Source organism: Rattus norvegicus, chromosome 19 (genome assembly GCF_021556685.1).
Source record: "Rattus norvegicus strain SHRSP/BbbUtx chromosome 19, alternate assembly SHRSP_T2T, whole genome shotgun sequence".
In the NCBI taxonomy this organism is placed as follows: Eukaryota; Metazoa; Chordata; class Mammalia; order Rodentia; family Muridae; genus Rattus; species Rattus norvegicus.
In genome coordinates this window covers 72,032,043-72,053,315 of record NC_141552.1, presented here as the reverse complement: position 1 = coordinate 72,053,315, position 21,273 = coordinate 72,032,043, and the positions used below count along the sequence as shown (strand labels likewise).

The following is a 21,273-nucleotide window of genomic DNA, read 5'->3' as shown; positions in this document are numbered from 1 at the left end:
GCACAGCAGAGTTGACCCTGCCATTCATCTGCTGTGGGATGACATGGGTACAGGGGTGATACCCTCCCACTCCCTGCCTTACCAGGCAGTAACCTGAAGAGCTGACTCTGAGGTCATGAGTGTGAGCAGGAGAGCTGGCCCAGCCTCTCATAGGCTGCATCAACTGGGAGAATGGGCCTCAAACCTTGACTGGGCTGCAGTGGAGCTGGCTCTGCAGGAATGTGTTAGGATGAACCTGCCCCAACAGTATGAGAGCAGGAGAGTTGACCCTGCCTCCTGCTGATTGGGTGGCCTAACCAGAACAGTGCTGGAGAACTCCCCCTGGTGGTGTGGATAAGGTAGAGCTGGTGGACTGATCAGCTCAACTACTACCCAGACCCATATCCAGAGTTCTGAATCAGCCCATCCCAACACCTGTATCATCTGTGGATGTTTGGGACACATGAAAAGGCCAGCCCTGCTGTTCCAAAGCTACAGGACCTCCAACACACAGGGCAACAACGGGAAAATGGGAAGGGTCCAATATTGACAGTTTCACAGAAGCCTGAGATCTCAAACCAGACCAATGACTCACTGCAGTGAACATTCTTAAGTGGAGATGTGCACACAGAGGGGTTCACGGTGGGGCACACTGTGACATGCTACAGCTTCCACGATGACAGGTTTCTATGCTTTTGTTGTTTGCTTGCATGTTTTATTTGGAGGGTGGGGTTGCAAGAGCAAAGGCAGATATAATGAAAGAGGATGATGAGCATGACTGGGGTGCATGGGAAACTCACAAAGAATCAAAAAAAGTTATAAAAAAAGATACTTTTCTCATGGATTTTATAAATGAACAAAATTATAAATTCTACCATTAAATTTTAGTGAAAACTAAAAAACATTTAAGTGAAATAGAATATCAACTAACGTAAAACAACCAATAAGTTACTTTTTAAAGCTACACTTATTATTTATTATTGTGTGCTTGGTGGGGGGTGCATGTGGGTACACATGTGTATGTGTGAGACAGGGGACAAGTTTTAGAATTCAGATTCCTCCTTCCACCATGTGGGCCCTAGGAATTAAGCACCTTATCCACTAAACCACCTCAGTGGTTCATTGATGGAAACATCTAACCATCTCCTTCCTCACTTCTTCATTTGTTGTATATCCAAGGAGGAAACACATACTTCTTTTTAATTTTTTTGAAGTATTATTGTGTTGTGCAGTTGGGGTACGGGCACATGATACAGCATATGTGTGTAGGTCAGAGGTAAGCTTTTGGAGTTGTTTCTCTATTCCATGGGTTCTATGGATTGACCAGATCAGCCTTCATAGAAAGAAATTTACCCACTAAAGCATCTTGCTAACCCAAGCTCTTTTAAACATTACACAACTGCTTTTTTGGAAACAGTTTTACATAAAAATAAACTAAAACCAAATGAAAGTTAAGATTTCCCTAGTTCTTCCTAAGGATGGAAATACTACCCCTCTCTTAAATATCAGCTCTCCAGAATCTAATCGTCTATGCTGATGTTCATAAAAAGTTCTGCTAACGTAAGAATAAAACTCCTCCTAATTGCAATCTATTCTACTATCCACTCCCCGCATGTCTAAAATGAATCATTTTGGCTTAGGTGGTTTGAGACGTAGGTTTCTCCGCTGTATCTTTACCACATAAAAATTACATGCACAAAACCAACAAAAATAGAGTCAAAACGAATCACTTAATGTATTTTAGGCCTTTTATTTTAATAAATAACTTCAGTTAACAGCACTGTCAAAATTAAAAGGCACTTAAAACAAGGTGGTGACTAGCTTGAGTCAGGGCGAGCACAGCAGGGAAGGCACGTGCAGGAGGTGCACAGTGGTCGAATTGCTGCTGAGGGGCCCTGCCCAGGCCCTACAGTCCTGCAAGCAGCAGGACGGCTTACAGTATTTGTGAAAAAGGCAAATGTACAGCCACAGAAAAGAAAAGGTTATAATAGAGTCTGACCCCCAAATTGCAAACAGACACATTAGAGATTAGAGGTGATAAAGGAGCACCAGGAATTAAAGAAAAACAAAGCAGAACAGGCCCCTGCTCCACAATGCTACTAAAGTTATGGCCTTATGTAAATAGTGCTAAGTCAGGGACTTTTTAGCAGAGAAGTTCCCAGTACTTTTATCCAAGCTTGGATTTATAAAGAGAAGGCGTTGGGAGTTACAGGATCAAGTAACTCACAATGGCACACAGGTTTTAAAGCTAAGTTTTCCTTTCCACATCTCAGAATTTTTCCAATGGACTTGTAAATCAACTGTGTCAAATTTATTTTAATTGGAAACTGTCAACACACTTGTCTTCCGCACGCATCATTGAGAATTCCCAGTGGGCAGCCAGAGGGTGAACAAAGCCCAGAGCCACCAGCAGGACTGTTCTTTGATTCTGTTTAACTAGTCCTGGCCACTCTGTAAAGCTGAGAATCAGTCATGGTTCAGATGCTGTGATGCTGCTACTTCAGCTGTGCCCGGCATTAGCACCAGCAGTGTCATTCAATCTAGTAAGAGCTTGATTCCAAGGGTCCGGGAGGAAGGGTTAAAAAGGCACGCTGTGACCTCAGCTGATAAGGATTAAAGATCCTTTCTCAAGTCTTCTGTCAGTCCCTGGCATGGATTATAACATTATTTTCAAAATAATAAAAAATTAAAAATTATACATATTGTACATTTTCCAAACCTGCATGTGAATAAACCCCTGGCCACAGAGCCCCAAAGCTACCCTACTGTGACTAAGATGCTGCTGCTGTGAGCTTGGTGTTGCAAACTCCGCCTGAGTAAGATTCATTTTCCCTCATACTTCGGATTGACCACAGTTGTCACGGCACTCTTGTAAATAGGATTTTCACCCTAAAACAAACACAAATTACCAGTTACTCTCTAAAATCACAGCGTTCCAAAACAAGGTTAAAAGCTGCAGTTGTCTTAAGAAGTGTCTTCCAAAGTCCAGTGTCAAACAGTGTTTAGATTAGAAGGCAAAGATAAAAATCTGACACAGTGGTGAGAAGGACAGCCCTGACCAATAGTATCAGTATTAGAATATTGTGCTGACTCCAGTCGTCATCCCTGGGGGGCTGCCTCACAAATGGCCTCCACACAGAACCTGTACAGCTGCCATCAGCCTCTGAAAATCTGGTACCAACTTAAGGAACACTAGAAACCTAACTCTGACACTCTAATGCTTAAGTGCTTATCATAGGGTGGCTGACTTCCATCCAGAGGAGATGGCTCCTGAAATATCAGTTCTACAGAACTGAGTTCTGGATATGTCTGCCAGTGTCACCCAAGGCACCGTGTCCATCAAGTCACAATCCAAAACTATGCTTACAATGTTAACTAATTTCCATGCTTCGATAGCCTAAGGGTAATGTTGACCACAGTTCTACTCTTGACTGAGAACCGCTACAAACTCAGCAAGTGACTCAAAACCACAAACATTTCTCACGATTGAAAAATATACCATGGTACTTTAAGCAGAACAATAGCAATCATAATTATATAATCATACTTTGCCCTTGAAGAGAGTTGTAATGATTTGTTTATGCTCGGCCCAGGGAGTGGCAAGATTAGAAGCTGCGGTCTTGTTGGAGTAGGTACGTCATTGTGGGCCATTGTAGGTGTTAGACCCTCACCCTAACTACCGGGAAGTCAGTCTTCCACTAGCTGCCTGTTTCAGATAAAGATGTAAAACTCTCAACTCTTCCTGCACCGTGCCTGCCTGGATGCTTCCATGTTCCTGTCTTGATGATAATGAACTGAACCTCTGAACCTGTAAGGTTCAGAACCTTAAGCCCCCAATTAAATGTTGCCCTTTATAAGACTTGCCTTGGTCACGGTGTCTGTTCACAGCAGTAAAACCCTCACTAAGACAAGAGTACAGTATAGTGTGTGAAGATATGAAATAAGGTGATCTGACAGTTCAAAATAGAATTACATAATATGAAGAGTACTAGAAAGAGGGATGAACATGAGAAGTTTAAGAATACTTCCATAGGGAAACTGACTACAAATAAATTACTAAAAAGCAAATACCAAGCCACAGTATAGAACAAAGAACACCATATCAAGGTAGAGACACATATGCTTCATCTGAAATTTAAAACGTGTTCTGAGGTGCTGGGAATGGAGCAGAGAAGAGGAAAGCAGTGTGGGCTTAGCCCTAAGATCAAGGTCAGCATCTACCAAGACAGCAGCAGCTTTGTAAATTACTTGCAGAACAAGACCACACACCTGATCACTCACTCCCACTCCTCAAACAGTGGGATGCTGGTTAGTTTCTGTCATCTTGATACAAACTAAGGTCTCCTTGGAAGAGGAAACCTTAATTAAGGAATTGCCTCCAACACACTGACCTGTGGGCATTTTCTTGACTGCTAATTGGTTAGGAGAGCCCAGCCCACTGTGTGTGGTGCCACTCCTGGGCAGGTAGGCCTGAGCTGTATACAAAAGGTTAACTGAGCATGCCAGGGAATGTATGCACAGCAGTAAGAACTTCTCTGGAGGTCTCTGCTTTAGTTCCTGTGTCCAGGGGACTGCCCCCATGTTCCTGCTTTGGTTTCTTCTGATGATAGGTTGTACCAGTTAAACAAAATAAACCCTTTCATCACGTTGCTTTTTGGTCATGGTATTTTACAACAGAATGCAAACTTTAATCTCAACATAAAATCATGTGGGCCTTTGGCCTTGTCTTGATTAATTGAGGCAGGATGTCCACTGTGAGTAGAATCATTTCCTGAGCTTGAATGTTGTATAAAAGGAGAAAGTGAGTCATTTCCTGAGCTTGAATGTTGTATAAAAGGAGAAAGTGAGCCCCAGCATCTGTCACTTTCACTTTGATTTGACCAGGTGCCCCAAACTCCAACACTATGACACTGTACACTCTAACTGTGAACCTGAGTAAATCTTTTCTCATTAGACCAACAGAAAAAGTAGGTAATACAAGCGCCATCAACAAACATTCTATTACACTGACGACAAAACTGCTTAGAATCTCAAGGTCTCAGCTCGCTGGCTTACAGCATCCCTCCTTCGGGTAACTTCTTACAACTTCCTGGGTGTGATGCTAGAAATGCATCAAATATATTAGGCTACTAAACTACTATTTAATTGTCTCTAAGTTAACACATTCAACAAAATCTAATACTGCTTAAGAATTGTAAGTGAACAAAACATAAAGCAAAATATAAAAGGAGAGAAGTTCAATATTTATTGTCATGGAGTCTAAAGCAGAATTTATATGGAAAACACTTACCTTTGGAGAAGTTTGGTTTGCCATACACACTAACATTTATATTCACTATGTCAAAGTCCAACCAAACAAAAATTTAACATGCAAGTTAGAGATAAACTCACGTATGTATTAGGTATCAGTTTAATGAAGGTAAGCTAAAGTAAATCAGATTAGTTCCATCAGTCAGGGGACAGACAGCCCCTGCCCCAAGAAGCCAAGGCATATTTGCACCTAAAGTGTAGGTTCCTTTGCAGTGAGTCCCTCTTGGTCTACTAGGAACAGCTGGCAGTGGTGGCTGTGAATTACTTATGTGAGGTATGCAATGAAAACTCGGAGGCTTGTCATTCACAGCAGGGAAGGACAAACCTAACAATTCTGTCAGTGTCCCAACATGGCAGTCTTACATGCTTACATAATTACGGTGCATGCTAATGGTGTAATTAATTGGTGAGAACCCTTGGTCCCATATCACAAAAAATGTTTTTATGTGATTTTTTTCTGATAGTTTTGCCCTCATTAATTTTTACTGTTCATATTCATTAAGAAAACATCCTGGAATAATCTATAGCCATAAAATTTCTTAGATTTCAGTAATATATAAATAAATTTTAAGAAACCCTTGCTTTTTTAATTGTATGAAATGCTTATTCTAGCTGAAGAAGGTGTATGATAGCCAGAAATTAAATCAAGAATATAAACATTAAATATAAATAGTAACTATTGATTAATACTACTCAAAGTGCCATTAAATGTACGGGAAGGGCAAATAACTTATCTCAGGAAAAGTCTTCTGTGGAAAGTAACTACATGAAATGGTTAATACCTGATTGTGTCCACAAAGAAAATAAATAAAACCCCACTAATTTCACTGGCTATTCAGTTTTTCTATAAAAATTAAGTTCTGTAAAGTATCAGGTGAGAGTGAAAGAATGTATCAAGTTACACACACACAAGAGTTTAACAATAACTTTCTACCAACAAACTAGCCTTGAATAAAAGCTTCTTAGCAGGAAAAGAGATACAGAATATCATGATTTCTAGTATTGCTGTTACTTCCTATGTTCCTTAAAAATATAAAACATCCTCTTATTTAGGGTTTTCTGAAAATCTTATTTTTTTAACTGACTGATTCACAGATTAAGTGATTATACATCCTGAAGCCCTTCAATTTTGCTTTCCAAGTTCAATAACAGAATAAAAGTAATCGTAACAGCTGTGCTGAGTTCTATGTAGTAGGAAAGTGATTCTCCTATTATGTTTGTCCAACAGAGTAGCATGAGCTTTTCTCCCTAGGTGCTCCCAGAATTATGACCATGAGACTTAATAATTTATGAATAAAACCATAAGCATGGGTTTGTTTCCCAATTAGCTCATAACTTACATAACCCATTTATTCTAACCTGAATTCAGCTACATGTCTGGTTTCTCTCAGTTTCATCCATCTGACTTCAGGGTAAATCTCCTGCTCTTGACTCTTTCCCAGAATCCTCTCTGCTGGATGTCCTACCTTCTATATTTCCTGCCTCAGCTATTAGGTCCATGGCTTTTTAGTGACAGGTGATGCTGTCACACAGTGTGTAAGAGATTCTCATTACATTACCCCAAATCATAACACAGCTGTCAAAATGGGCAGCTCTGTAAAGTGTTCTATTTCTTCCTGACCAGGTTAACTGTTTCCTAAAGAATGTGATTGCTAATGGGTGCAGGGCAGAGGATAGGGACATAAATATCATTTCACTGACTAGCTGTGTGAACTTGGTTTCTCTGCCTCAGTCTTCTCTTCTATAAAACAAGAATAAAGATAACCCCCACTATTCTCACAAGTAACAAAAAATATAAGGAATTGAGAACCATTCCTAAAGCACGGGGAACCCTATAGCTATTGCCAACACTGTCTCTGTTGACAGAAAGTGGAAACAACAAAACATGAATTCTCCTGGGCTCTTCCAATCCACAAGAAAATAATTTGGTTCTAAATGTAATCAGCCTTTTTTATGGAAGTTTTAAGAGAGGCAAAAACAGGTAAATCTATGTGAGTTCAAGGCTAGCCTGGTCTACACAGCAAGATCAAAGATAGCCAGGGCTAAATATTAAATACTTCTCTCAAGAAAAAAATGATAATAATAAAATAAAAATAAGCAACAAAAATTTCAGTTTTAAACTTGAAAGTCAGAACCATGTAATAACTAAAAAGAAACACTCGGTGGTATTCTGCTTCTCAGTGGAATTTCCACATAATCAAGAACAAAAAAAGTCTCAGAATCTTCCTAGAATGGGTAAAATGAATTGTAACTGTGAACAGTTTCACTATTCAATTCAGGAAGTAATTCAGCATCTGCCATGACCTTCTGGAACAGGACTGCATCGGAGATCGATAGTACACTGCAGCCCAGCGTCAGTTAACACCCTCCCTGCCGCAGACTTGAGAGGAGCCTCAGGGAGGTAACAGAGCTCTGGGCTGCTCTACTTCCTTAAGCAGGTCTTGCCTGGCTGCAAAGCATTGCTTTCTCTCCAACACAGGGGCAGCCTCTATACCTTATTATTTGGTAAAGTCCTTCCAAGCACTAAGTTAACATATGAGACAAGCCACCCATAGCCATAAAATAAAATAAAGCCAAACAAAAATAGCAGTAGTGCTGAGACACACACATGGTGCAGAAAAAAAAAAAAAAAAGGGAGAGACAGACAGAAATTCACATGCAAGGATAGAGAGTGAAAAGAAATACGAACGGAAACTCAGAGACCAGCTTTACGTCCATAGTTTGGATTCTTGAAATTATTAATAGGACTCTTGTAAATCGGATTTTCTTGCTAAAGTGAAAGAAATAGTTTCTAGTGATTTCTTCAGAAAGAAAATTGATATGTATTGACATAAACTGGAATTCTATTTCTATACTTCTAAAATGTCTAAATTAAAAAAAAAAAAACCCTGTTGTGTCAAAATGTGAATCTAAAGGGCCAACATTTATCCAATCACACAATTCTATTCTGAAACCAGTTATCAGCACATATCAGTCAAAGCCTGTGTTTCTATTAAGCAAGATTTTACAGAAATGCAATCTGAAGAAAGTTCAGGCTGAGTATTTCCAAATGCACAAACACACCTAGACCTCATCTAAGAAGGCCCGTTGTAACCCCATCTTCTGGTCAGCCCTCCCCTCATGCTAGTCTTAGAAATACTGGTTTGGTTGTGTATCCCAGAAATCATATGAAGAGAATCATAATGAATGTATGGAGGGGAAGAGGAGTTTTCTACAGTGTGGCCTGAGATGTTGGTGAAGTCATTTAAGATTCTATTTTATATCAGACAAATGAGCTGAGAATAGTTAGAATCTGACCTACTAAAGAACTAAAACATATTGGCCACTACATACACAAAATATCATATTCTCCTAAATTATTAATTGAATAGGAGGCTTCTGGTTTTCAGCAAATGCAATTTCTTTGAATTTTGAACTTTGGGTGAAATAAAATATTTAAAGAGGACTTTAAAGGTCAGCCTCACCATTAGTAAGTTACACTTACTTCAGGAACCAACCTACTTCTCATAGATGTTTCATAACTTACCGTGTCCCACTTGGCATTCATTTTCTCCTTTTCAAATTTAGCAAATTCCCTTCTGTCATGAATTATCATTAAAAGTTTCCAAATCAGCAGCAAGGCAAGGCCAATAAGAACAATTCCGGCAACCACGCCTGCTACAATTGGGATGATGTCGGGACCAGTAGGACAGTCTACAAACGAAAAGGTTAATCATAAGCATAAAAAGACTGAGTTTACACAAAGTTCACATGACCACAAAGAGCTAGATGGGGTCTTAACAAAATTAATAGTGCTGCAAACTCAAGAGACTGCACTGTCCCAAAAACCTATTTAAAAGCTACTAAGTTCCAGGCCAGGTGTGGTGGCACATACCTTTAATCTCAAGATGGACCTCATGAGTTTGAGGTCAACCTGGTCTACAAAGTAAGTTCCAGGCCAGACAAGTTGAGACCCGATCTCAAACAAACAAACAAACAAACAAAAAACTACTAGATTCTAACGAGGGAGCTTATAAAACTGTAGGAAATATGATCAGTAGGTCATTTATTTGGGGGCTATGGAATATATTTCTTTTCTGAAGACTAAAAAAAATTAAAAATCATAATGGCATCAAAAATAATAAAAAGCTTATATATAATTAAAAATAATCTGTTAAGACTATAAAGTACTAAGCAATGACAAAAGACAGTAGTAAAGATGACTGGCCAGACACAGGCTAGCATTCAAGTGGCAAGGCTGCAGTCACACCTTCGAAGTCATTAACACTGTAGAAATAAACCAGGAAGCCATGATCTATTGCAACACCTGGGTTCACTGCATAACACCACAAAAACAGCAACAAAGCCCGTGTTGAAAAAATTGCTAAGGCAATGAAAAGATAGAGGCTGTCTAGTGTTGCAGAACAATGCAGAGACCACAAGAGGGCTCAGTGGGTAAAGGCACTTGGTAACAAGGCTAACCACGTGTTTGATTCTCAGGAACCCGTAGGACAAGAGAAACAACTCCACAAAGTTGTCCTCTCTTTTAAAAACAATAAAAGCTACAAAGTTGAAGCATTTCTTATAACCCTAAACAGATGCTTACCACATGTCTAAAATGAGTTCATAGCAAAAACCTGATAGAGTGACAAAGAATCTATAAAGGCTACTAGGAAAACAAAGGTGAAACGTGCTTCTTTCCTGGGAAGTTGAACAAATTCAACATTGATAATATCTTTAAGATACCTTCTTCGAGCACCTAAAGCTGGACTGAGCTCAGATTTAAATATCACAACAATATAGCTTGGGTTGCATTTACTTAAAACTTGATTCCTTCTTTAGTTGCTATATAATTAGCAAAATTCTACTTTAAGCTTTGAGAAGAAAATATCCCAATATAAACCTAATATAAATAGTAAGATAAGAATACAGGCTGTTCCTGCAGCCAGAGCCCCGGCAATGCCTCGGAATAGAAACAAGGCACTGTAAGAAGCAATGCTACGCATCCTGGACTTCTACCTGGAGTCTCCACAACATGCACGTGAGCTTCACCGTTGCTGTTCACTGAGTAGGTGAAATAGAACCAGCAGTCATCAATGTCCTTCTCCTTGCAGTGGGTCACAGGGTCCACCTGCACAGGCTGGGGCAACTTCTCCCTGCTTTCCACTTTAGTGAGGTTGAAATGGGAGCACTCCTGTGCACACGTGTCTTTTTTTTCTCCTTTATTGAAGGCTCTGCACTGAACACATTCTCTAAGACAGAAATCATTACACTTAGTGTGTATTAAGATGAATTTTGCTTAGAATACTTCACGTGCTAAACTAATAACCATACCAGTCTAAGGGCAATATAAATTCAGAGGAAATAGAGGTAATATGTGCCACAAGAGATCCTGGTTTCCAGCAGCCTTGGCCAAGCCACTGCCACTAAGGTCAGCAACACCCTGGCTGGCAAAGCTGCAGTCAAAGAATAAAAGGGTAGGTAACAAATTCTCCAGACCCACCTTGGACTAACCATTGGTTGTAGCAAAGCACCCAGGAAGCCTCTGGCTACAGAAGCTGCCTGCAAGCATGTGCCCTCCACTGGAAGAATAAAGACTTCAGTAAAGGCCAGTGCCTATGGGGCCTAGTAACACCAGGCCTTATCAAGAGTTCACCCAACATCTGATTAACAAACCTTACTTCCTAGCTATGGGGAACTGCTCAGCCTCCAGTACAAACTAACAACTAGCACACTGCAGACCTGGGGGACATACATTAAAATCTAGACTAAGCCCTTAGTGGTAGCCACATCTGCAGTCCTAGCATGCTCAGGAGGCTGAGGCAGAATAATCTCCAGTTCTGGGAGAGCCTAGGCTCAATAGCAAGGTCTCTCTCTCATTCTACACTGTGTATGAATTTATATAGATATATAAAATTAACATAATTTAACATATTTTAATGAACTTTAGCAGTTCAAATTTATAGCAATTTTAAGTAAACCAAATACATTTTCTTAGTCAATGCTAACACTTGGATTTTTCTTACAAATAAATTTCTCATTAATAGGGTAAAAAGAAAATGCTAGTCTCCAAAATGAAAATTAAATCATGATAAAGAAATAAAGGTGGGGCCTGGAAGATTGTTTAGTCAGAAAAGTACCTGCCCCACAAGCATGAAGACCTGAATTCTGATCACTAGAACCTATGGAAAAGGCCAGTAATGGAGGCACGTGTTTTCAATCCCAGTGCTAGGAGGCAGAGACAGATTCCTGGCCTAGCTTACTTGGCAAAGTTCCAGGTCAATGAAAACCCCTCTGGTAAATAGAGGTGGCAGGGTAGAAGGCACCTGAGAAATAACTAAAGTTGTCATAACTTTACATAATATATATACATTCATGGATATACATAAATATACACATGCATGGATATACATCTCTACAACACAAAATTAAGATATAGGTAATAAAACTGGACCTATATGACATCAAATATGTAACATAGATCCATAATATCTTAAGCAGTATAGTATCAGTATAATAATTTACCAAGGAGAAAACCTTCCATTCTCCTCAAGCAAAAGATAGCAACTGGACTAGAGTATAAGCCTCTGTGGTAGAGCTCAGAGCTCTATCTCTACACTAAACCTTAAAAACAAAGGACAGTAGTGCCGATTAAATAAGGTAACAGCACAGACTTATTACATAGTGATTTCAGATTAAAAACAAACAAAACAGCACAACTCTCATGGCACACTTCATTCCTACACAATTATTAAGAATTTTTAGGACATAAAAAATGGTACATAAAAAGCAGCCAGTATTCTCTTAGAAGTGCACTCGATCAGCACTCTCCTCTGGCTCTAGTGGTGTAACATAGGCACTGGGGTCAGCAAAGTGAGTGTGACCGCGTGAAGCCCTTGGGCAGTACTTACTTATGCTCTGCACAGACACCAAGGCAGGTCTGACAGGTCTCACAGGTTGGCCCTTGGAACTTGGGATCTGTGCACTTACAAGCACCACATTCACAGATGCCCCGGCCATTGCAGATCTGACCATTTGTCGCTACGCATGGAACAGTGTCCAAGGAACAGTCACATGCACTGCCAGTGTAGTTGGGATAGCATTCACAGACACGACACCTGCACACACCATTTCCTGCAATGAAAAAGATCATTTCTCAAAACAATGGTAAAATAAATCGTCACAGCAATTATTCACAAATTAAAAACAAGCCACCGCACAGAAGAAAGCAGATCTAATGGAAAGCCTGCCCTAACTCCTGCACCTTCCCTTTCTGTGTGTTCACCCACAGACTCTTCAGAGGAACTGTGTGTGTAGCTACTGCTGGTGCTGACCCACCTCCACAGATTAAGCCGTTGGACCTATCGCAGTTGAAGTTATCACACTCGCAGAATTTGCCGGAGTAAATTTCATTTGTATTCTCTCTCTTCCTGCACACACACTGTCCACAGACACACTCTCCATTGTTACTGCAGATCTCTGAGCTGTTCTCTTTTCTGCAGTAAGCATCCATGTCTTCACTGTTCACTTCATCTGTGCTACATTCACAGTGTCTCCCAACACGACCCTCATTGCACCTGCAGAGAAATCCAAACACAGTCACATAAAACACGAAGTGCAACAATTTCCTCACACTAGCAAAGTATCAGGGAGGGATGCTCGCTCTACATATACAGACCTGAGAGAAGTGCACTGTGTTCATACACACACACACACACACACACACACACACACACACACACACACACACACACACATGCAGGAGACACTCAAGTTCTTATAGAATATACAGGGGCCTTGGGGAAATTTCATCTTCAGCAAGGAACCATTCTGAGCAAAATGAAAACATACTCCAGCAACAAACAACAAAACTGGAAGAAACAGACCAGGCTAACTTGGAACTCAGAGGTCTGCCTGCCTCTAGCTCCCAAGTGCAGGGATTAAAGGTGTACATCTGGCTACATTCTCAAATAATTCAATTATATTACCGTTACAGACTACCTGCCACTAAATTTGAAGCAAAGGTCTAACTGTTAACAAAAAAATAGCAATGCCTACAATCCCAAAAGTTAGAAAATTCACTGAGTACATAAACTGAAAATAGACCTAGCCTTAGATAAGGGTAAATTTACACACAGGTCTAGACTGCTCAAATATCCTACATATCTTAGAGCACGTTCATGAATACTGGATAAACTCATTTTGCATATGCTAAACAAAAAGAAGGCAAAGAAATTCCAAAAAAGATCTTTTTTGGTAAATGCTGTTTAAAAAAAAAAAAGATATCTTAATGACTCAAGTTAAATATAATGTAGAAAGAATACAATAATTAAATCATTTCTTAAAATGGCAATTAATGGTAAACATAGCTATTCATTTTTCTTTGGGCCAATAAAAAAACCCACAGTGATATGAGGCTGACATTTACAAAAAATTCTATTTTAAAGAAAAGGCTGTATTACAAACACAGTTTAATTTTTAATATAAAAAGCAGCCAAGAGGGCAGGTGAGACGGCTAAGATGCTAAAAGCACCAAAAAAAGAGTCACCAAACCTGATCAACTCCTAGGATCCACAAGGTAAACAGAGAACTAACTCTGTGATTGCTCTCACCACAAGCCTGCCCTAACATCAGAGCACACACTAAATAAACAAATAAATGAAACTTCAAGTACTATTTTATCTTTATCCCAGAAACAGAAAATTAATGCTGTACATGGTAAACATTTTTCTTGCTAACTAGGTCACAGATAAAACTGTGATTTAAGACTGGGAGGAGTGGGATCTCAGTACCCAAGTACGGAGGCAGTAAGATCATAAATTTGGGGTCATCCAAGTAAAACACAATTTAAAAAGTCACCATTGACAGTCTGTGCAAAACATGTTTCTGTCTACTTGTTTTCCCTTTTCAATGTATTTTACTGTAGAGAACTGGGAGTGTCACTAGGAGAACAAAGCCCACAGGTTGCTGTGAGACACTGAGTGGACACACTGCTTACCTAGCAAAAGCTTAACCACAGAGCCTTAAGAGTAGGTGAGCAAGTGACTGAAGCAAAGGATTCGTGTCTTTATTTTCTACAGGCTTCCCAAATAAAGTGGCCTATACTGTCTGTCCCACTGCAGCAAGACTGCACTTACCTGCAGGCTCCACACTCAAATGTCCCATTTCCCTCATGGCACTTGGGACTTGCTGGGATGCCATGGCTTTGACAATTACACTTACAGATGAACTGAAGGACCACCTCTACTTCTTCTGTGAAGCCCAGAGGTTTAATTTTAATTGTTTCAGACTCCTTGTTTGGACATTTATTAGCAGTTATGCTAATTTCAAATTGAACCTTAAAGGAAAAAAGATTAATAAATTCAGCCAATGAACATGAAAATATTTCAAATGCTAGTAGTGCTTTAATTGCTAAACTATCTCTCCAGCCCGATTTTTTTTTTTTACGCATTCTTTCCCTTTTTCACATAAATGCTCATAGAACATACCTCATCTCCAATGGAAATGTTAGAGCACTTTCGTCCATTTTCTCCTGTCCCATTCACTCCATTCTTGCAGTAGGACTTGTAATTTATTGTTACTCCATCTGGCAATTTGCTGTTTTCCAGAATGACTTCTGAAGAAAGGGACTAAAAGAAATACTAACCATGAAAAGGGACGTAAAATAAAATATGACTTGAACACACTCAAATAACACTGGATGAAAGGAGCTGTTATGAAAACACTATCATTTCAATGCAATTCAATCCAACTGGGTGTTAGAAAATCTAGAGTAGTCAACTCTAAAAATGGTCCAGTCTTCAAAATAATGTGTACAATATGAAAGCATTTACTTCTTATTAATTAATTCACTTTTTATTAATTAGCTAAAATGCTAATGATTATGAGGAATCCTAAGAACACAGAACAGATGCTTGCTACCCCTGCTGTCACAACAGCTCTCCGTAACTGTCCTCTGGCCAGAGACCAGACCATCAGCATAAACAAATCTACTTGGGACCACTGTGATCTTACCCACTTCCTTAACACCCTTCTGGAGCCTGAAGAACTGGAGCTTAGCTCAATGGTACAGCACTGTGTCTAGTAGCCATGAGACCCTAGGCTATTCTCAGCACTGACAAAAAATAAAATATGAGGAGAGCTGACAAGAGTCCAGGCAGTGCTTATTATTTAAGAGAGCAGACATCTCAGGACACCTGTGGTGGTTTGAATAAGTTTGGCTCATGGGAAATGGCACCATTAAGAGGTGTGGCCTTGTTAGAGAAAGTGTGTCACTTAGAGCACACTGTGTAGGCAGGTTTTGAAGACTTATGCTTAGGCTCAACCCTATGTGAAAAAGGTCCTCCTCTTAATTGCCCATGAGACAGTATCTCTTGTCTGCAGTCAGATCAAGATACAGAACTCTCAGCTCCTTCAGCACCATGTGTGCCTGCACATTGCCATGCTTCCTGCCATGACAATAATGAACTGAACCTTTCAAAGTGTAAACCGGCACCAATTAAATGTCTTTTGTAAAAGTTGTCTTGGTCATGGTGTCTCTTCACAGCAATGGAAACTCTCACAAAGATAACACCCCTACAGGGATCGCAGTCTGGAATGGGAGGACGGAAAACAAAAAGAATCTTGTCTTTAACCCCTCCAAGTCAAAATCTTCCCAAAATGTCTAGGGATCTTAAGCATGTGTAGAAATCAGTGTGAAGTCCAAAGCAAGGCATGGCATAGCATACCGGGTGGTAGAGGCAAAATGTCACGAGTTCAGATCCCAGGAAAGACTGAGAGGCTGAGGTACCTGGGCCATGACACAGCCCCAAAAATTCTGGGGCTGGCAAAATGCATCAGAGTATAAAATGTGAGTTTGATACCAAATCCACACGCTGGAGGAGAGAGCTAACTTCCACAAGCTGTCTCATAACATACCCATCACAGCATTTAAACACACACACACACACACACACACACTCTCTCTCTCTCTCTCTCTCTCTCTCTCTCTCTCTCTCTCTCTCTCTCTCTCTCTCTCTCTCTCAGCTAAAAGAAGTTTTTAATCTAAATTAACCTACCAAAGACATAGGAAGCGGTCTATATAGTGCGTAACAGTTTCCATGAAACTGCAAGTGTCTGTGGGTCATTTTAAATGATCACCGGCTAGAGCTTACTGCGAATCATCACAAGTATTCTACAGAGAATTCTGATGTAGTTTCAGTTCCTGAATGATATGCCTATGTGTGTACATTCACAGGAGAGTGTTTGTAATTACTACTAAAAACAGAAAGTGTGTCCTCTGAGTCTGTCTTGCGAAAAAGGAGAAAAGTAAAATCTGTCAAGCATCATTCATCAAATAGGTGAAGCTAGCCAGGCATGGTGATGCACACCTCTCATCCCAGCACTTGGGGGCAGATGCAGGTAAATCTCTATGAGTTCAAAGCCAGCTTGGTCTACATAGTAAATTCTAGACTGCCAGAGCAACACAGAAAAACCATCTCCAAAAGAAAAAAAAAAAGATGGATCAATAAAGATGACTTTAGGGAAGAAAAAAAATTTAAAAAAAAAAACAAAACAAAACTGTATGTTGTGTTTTATTCTTGTTCCAAGTAGGAGGTATATGGCCTAATGACGCATAAACAAGAGCTTGGAAATTTTGCATATGCCCTTATCTAAATATTTCTGCTTTGCTTAAATTATGCTTCCAAAGACTAAAATGATATGAACTTTTTCTTCCAGACACAGAACTTAAATTCACATTTTGCACTGTTTCTTCAGCTTGCTGAAATGTGTATAAAAGGGTGTTTTATTTAAAGCATGGCATGAAGCTAATAGCATTTAAAGCACACTCACATTGTAGGCATCGATAATCAGCTGTATCACATTACTAGAGTTTCCAGACAGTGTGCCCACTGCTGACTTAGGAATCAAATTCTTCAATTCCTAAAATTAAAAATATAAAATATAAATATTATTTTTTCAACCAATTAAAATCCATTGCACCTCAGGTCTTTTATTCATTTCCTCAGTATCTTTTCAAGTCAAACTTACAATAACAATCCTAATAAACGCAATAAATAAATAACGTTTGTCAAGTTCCATCAGCTACTGAACATAAATGCCTTGGGGTATTTTCTCACACTCCAAATACATAATTCAGCTACTAAACAATAGGAGAGATATAGAACTTTCATTCTTTTTTACCTTGTAAACAGGCTGGAACTCTTCAGTGACTGCAAAAATCGTCTGAATATTATTTTCACTTAGTTTCTGAACAAGGTGAGCAATTGAAGGATAATCCTAAGGAATCAAGTAATAGAATTTCGTATATAAATACACCATATATTCAATGATGAGGCTTTGTTTATTTTGTTTGAGTCTCTGTAGTCCAGGCTTATTCTCAATTGCTAAGATTACACTGTTTGAGTTGATAAGCATTCATAACCAGATCACTCACACAAGGCTGCTCTCAAGACAGAACATCAAATGCAAATAATTGCTGAGCTGGGTCATGTTCTTCTTTTATATGTTTAAGAACTTCTGTATTTTAAGGCATTTTTATGTAATGTATTTTTATGTTCACTGACATTTTGGCTGCATGTATATCCGTATGAGACTATCAGAAGCCCTGGAGCTAGATAGGATTACAGAAAGGTGTGAGCAGCCATGTGGCTGCTGGGAATTGAACCCAAGTCCTCTGGAAGAGCTGCCAAGTGCTCTTACCCACTGAGCACCTCTCCAGTCCCATTTTAAGAGATTTTAAACGCAAGACAATCTATGCATTTTAAATGTGAGGACTGTGAAACTAAGGAACCAGAACTAAAGGCTCCTGTTATCTAGCATTTAAGACTAAGACTCACCAAATACTGAATTTCTTCTAGAACATGAGTGATTTCCTTTCAGTCATAAAATAGAGAGGGCAGGCCTAGTTAAAGATTGCACATTTAGACATATGACCAGCGAGACTGACAAATGATGTACGTGAGTGAGGAGCCAGATAGAGCTCAGCATTCCTGCCACCCAGACAGACAGAGCAGCACACTGCCACAGCTTTACAAGCAGCAATGCAGCTCTCCTGGCGACCATCAGGGCCACACTTAACCAAAACAAGAAATCTGCAAACCCTGCCCTCCCGCATGCACACTCAGGCTTACACACTAAAATCACCAAGACTCACTCACGAGGCAGGTCTAGGTACGTACATAGTAATGGCTCATTGTATACACATTATTTTCCAGGTGACACTGGCCATCATTGGGTAAAACAATACCACCAAGTTTCCCATCTCCAGCAAAGTGAAACCCAGCATCCGTGGAAAACACCAGCAGTCGTGTTACATTCCTCCAGCCAATCAGCGACTGTAAAAGAAAAAGGTTACTCAGCATCAATGCTTTCAGGTTTGCAAGCTGCAACTGCACGTTCCACCTAATTCTGTATCACTGTCTTGCCCCAGTGCTAATGTTGCCGTCAGTGCAGAGATGCTACTCCAGAACTTCAGAGCTTCTTCCTGCTGGCCTCAGAGTCTGTCTTTCAGGAGGGGCAGTGCGTATATGGCGAGTACATAAAGAGACTCAGTCTATACCTGCTATTGCCCACATCCTGGCTGTACACCCTGCTACTACTAAATTCCCTTGTCAGCCCTCCTTTACACTAGGCTTTACTTTCCATGCAATGCATGCTAGCCTCAAACTTACTGTGTAGCTAAGGATGGCCTTGAACTTTTAATTTCCCTGCTCCTAACTCCTAAATACTGGGATTTTACACATGCATCACCGTACCTAACTTCATTTTCTTACTGCAGGAAAAATTGTCCCTGCAGTCCAGCTCATGAAATCAGTTCATTTGTAATTTCACTAGCCTATTCAACAAGAATTTGTGAAAATCCTCTTCTACTATGTAATTAATTACATCTTTTCTAAATTTAAAATAATCTGTAAATTCACTGGATAGAAATTAACCTTCTTGATGCTAATCATCTTTCAAAGGCAGGTTCCTTGCTCTTTGCCTCTAAAGTATGACAAATTCGGAAAAGCAGCATAGCCGAAAATGGGTGGGGTCTAGGGAGTCAGTTTGATCCTGGTTAAAAGCAGAGGCAGCCAAGAAAATGTTCTCCATATAGTGACCAGGGGGAAAAAAAGCTTTTCAGAGAATAAGGAAGGCTAAGGCCAATAATACTGAAATAGTATTTTTTTTAAATTATGAGTACTACAGGAGCAAGTCAAAAATAAAAACAGTGCTCAATATATGCTGAGTGTCTATGTGTACTTCATACAGAACACTGTGATGGTCCTTACAACTGTCCCGTGGGCTGTCATTAACTTTTACAAAAAGCACAGCTCTAAAGATACCAAAGTCAACTGCCTTAGGAGCAAGGACAGGAAAAGTCCTCTCCATACTAAAACTGTGCTTTATACTTACTAATCTGGGATATCTACAGTGGAAAGTAGATCTACACAGTAAGGTACTCTAGACTAGCTTTATTGACCTAACATTGTTTTCTACTTTGGGTCACAGTTCTCATTAAAAGATCATTGAGGGTCTGGTGTAGTGGACCATACCCAGAATCCCAGTACTCAGGAAGTAGAGGCAAAACATCTCTACAAGTTTGCTGGGCCACACAGCAAAACCATATCTCCAAAAAACAAAAAACATCAGAAATACCCATGGATCATAAACACTGGCCCTGGTTCAACAGAACCAGGCTTATTATTACCCCTGAAACCTTACAATTAAACCAAAAGTACTCTATTACTATTATTACAAACCTAAGCTGTCATACAGCTCATCCATCGAGCCTTTGAAAGTTCCTCCCTTTTATTATTAAGACACCAGAGGAATACATGTGTCAAAGCAATGACCAGAGCAGAAAACTGACCTGAGGAACATGGTGTGAGACACTATACCGTATATATGGCATGTTCAGAGTTCCTGGAGAGATCTCAAACATGAGTTACATCTCCAATACAGAGCCACAAAGTTAGGACACCTCAGCCTCTTCCAAAAACCTAAATCAGCTAAAGTCTATGTTCCATTGTTTCAAATAAACACATACTGGCCTTTCACACTCCTTGGGTGTGAACTCCCTTTCTGGCTCAAACAGAGATGCAATGATTAGAGATACCCAAGAAAGCAGCGGTGGAAACTTAAGAGCGGACATCAGTGCTCTTCAGGTAATCTTATAGTAGCTAAGGTTATTTTCTTCTAACTTTTAGTAAAAACACACACAGAAGAACTCCCCAGACGGTATAAACAAACAGTCCTGTAGAAAGCACTTACCCCACAAACTGCAACCTGCATGATTGCATCAAAGCCACCTTCTGGAGAGTCCAAGTTTCCAGATATGCGCTGCTGACCAACAAGTTCATTGAAAAACTCTCCTCTGTCAGTAAGACTAAGCACGTTTTTGTAGCTAAATGGGCTGGTACAGTTTTGTTCACTCGTACAAGGATTTCTTAGCTTTGCTGGTGTTGTACTAATGTATGGCATCACAGTTTTCTCCACAAATGAGCCAAAGCCTAAAGAAAAGATAAATGAGCGGGCAAAGACCAACAAACTTACATCACTTTTAAATTGGTATTTATTTACTTTTTAATTAATTTATTTATTTGAGGGAAGGTTACACACTACACCACAATGCATATCTAGAGGTCAAAGAACAAGCAGGAGCTGATTTTGAATCACTTAGAAGGAAAACCCTCAGAGCCTGCCCCACATGTGGCCCATACATATATAGCCACCAAACTAGATAAGATGGATGAAGCAAAGAAGTGCAGGCCGACAGGAACCAGATATAGCAACAGGAACCGGATGTCATCCTGAGAGACACAGCCAGAATACAGCAAATACATAGGCGAATGCCAGCAGCAAACCACTGAACTGAGAACGGGACCCCCATTGAAGGAATCAGAGAAAGGACTGAAAGAGCTTGAAGGGGCTTGAGACCCCATATGAACAACAATGAACAACAACCAACCAGAGCTTCCAGGGACTAAGCCACTACCCAAAGACTATACATGGACTGACCCT

At 39.9% G+C, this 21,273-nt stretch overlaps 1 protein-coding gene across 2 annotated transcripts in view; it reads right to left on the bottom strand.

Moving 5' to 3' along the window:
• Positions 1 to 1,709: 1,709 nt before the first annotated feature.
• Itgb1 (integrin subunit beta 1) overlaps positions 1,710 to 21,273 on the bottom strand; it is a 48,033-nt gene continuing 28,469 nt past the window's right edge. The window contains exons 6-17 of one of the 2 annotated variants that reach the window (XM_087593859.1): positions 20,524 to 20,762; positions 18,450 to 18,605; positions 17,452 to 17,547; positions 17,101 to 17,190; positions 14,757 to 14,897; positions 14,406 to 14,605; positions 12,607 to 12,845; positions 12,180 to 12,402; positions 10,288 to 10,520; positions 8,816 to 8,982; positions 7,979 to 8,059; positions 1,710 to 2,868 (exon numbers count right to left, since the gene is read on the bottom strand). In XM_087593859.1, the coding sequence (XP_087449985.1) occupies positions 7,985 to 8,059; positions 8,816 to 8,982; positions 10,288 to 10,520; positions 12,180 to 12,402; positions 12,607 to 12,845; positions 14,406 to 14,605; positions 14,757 to 14,897; positions 17,101 to 17,190; positions 17,452 to 17,547; positions 18,450 to 18,605; positions 20,524 to 20,762 (1,859 nt within the window). In that variant the 3' untranslated portion in view covers positions 1,710 to 2,868; positions 7,979 to 7,984. The remainder of the gene's footprint in view (positions 2,869 to 7,978; positions 8,060 to 8,815; positions 8,983 to 10,287; positions 10,521 to 12,179; positions 12,403 to 12,606; positions 12,846 to 14,405; positions 14,606 to 14,756; positions 14,898 to 17,100; positions 17,191 to 17,451; positions 17,548 to 18,449; positions 18,606 to 20,523; positions 20,763 to 21,273) is intronic. The other variant, NM_017022.2, reaches the window with a different exon arrangement.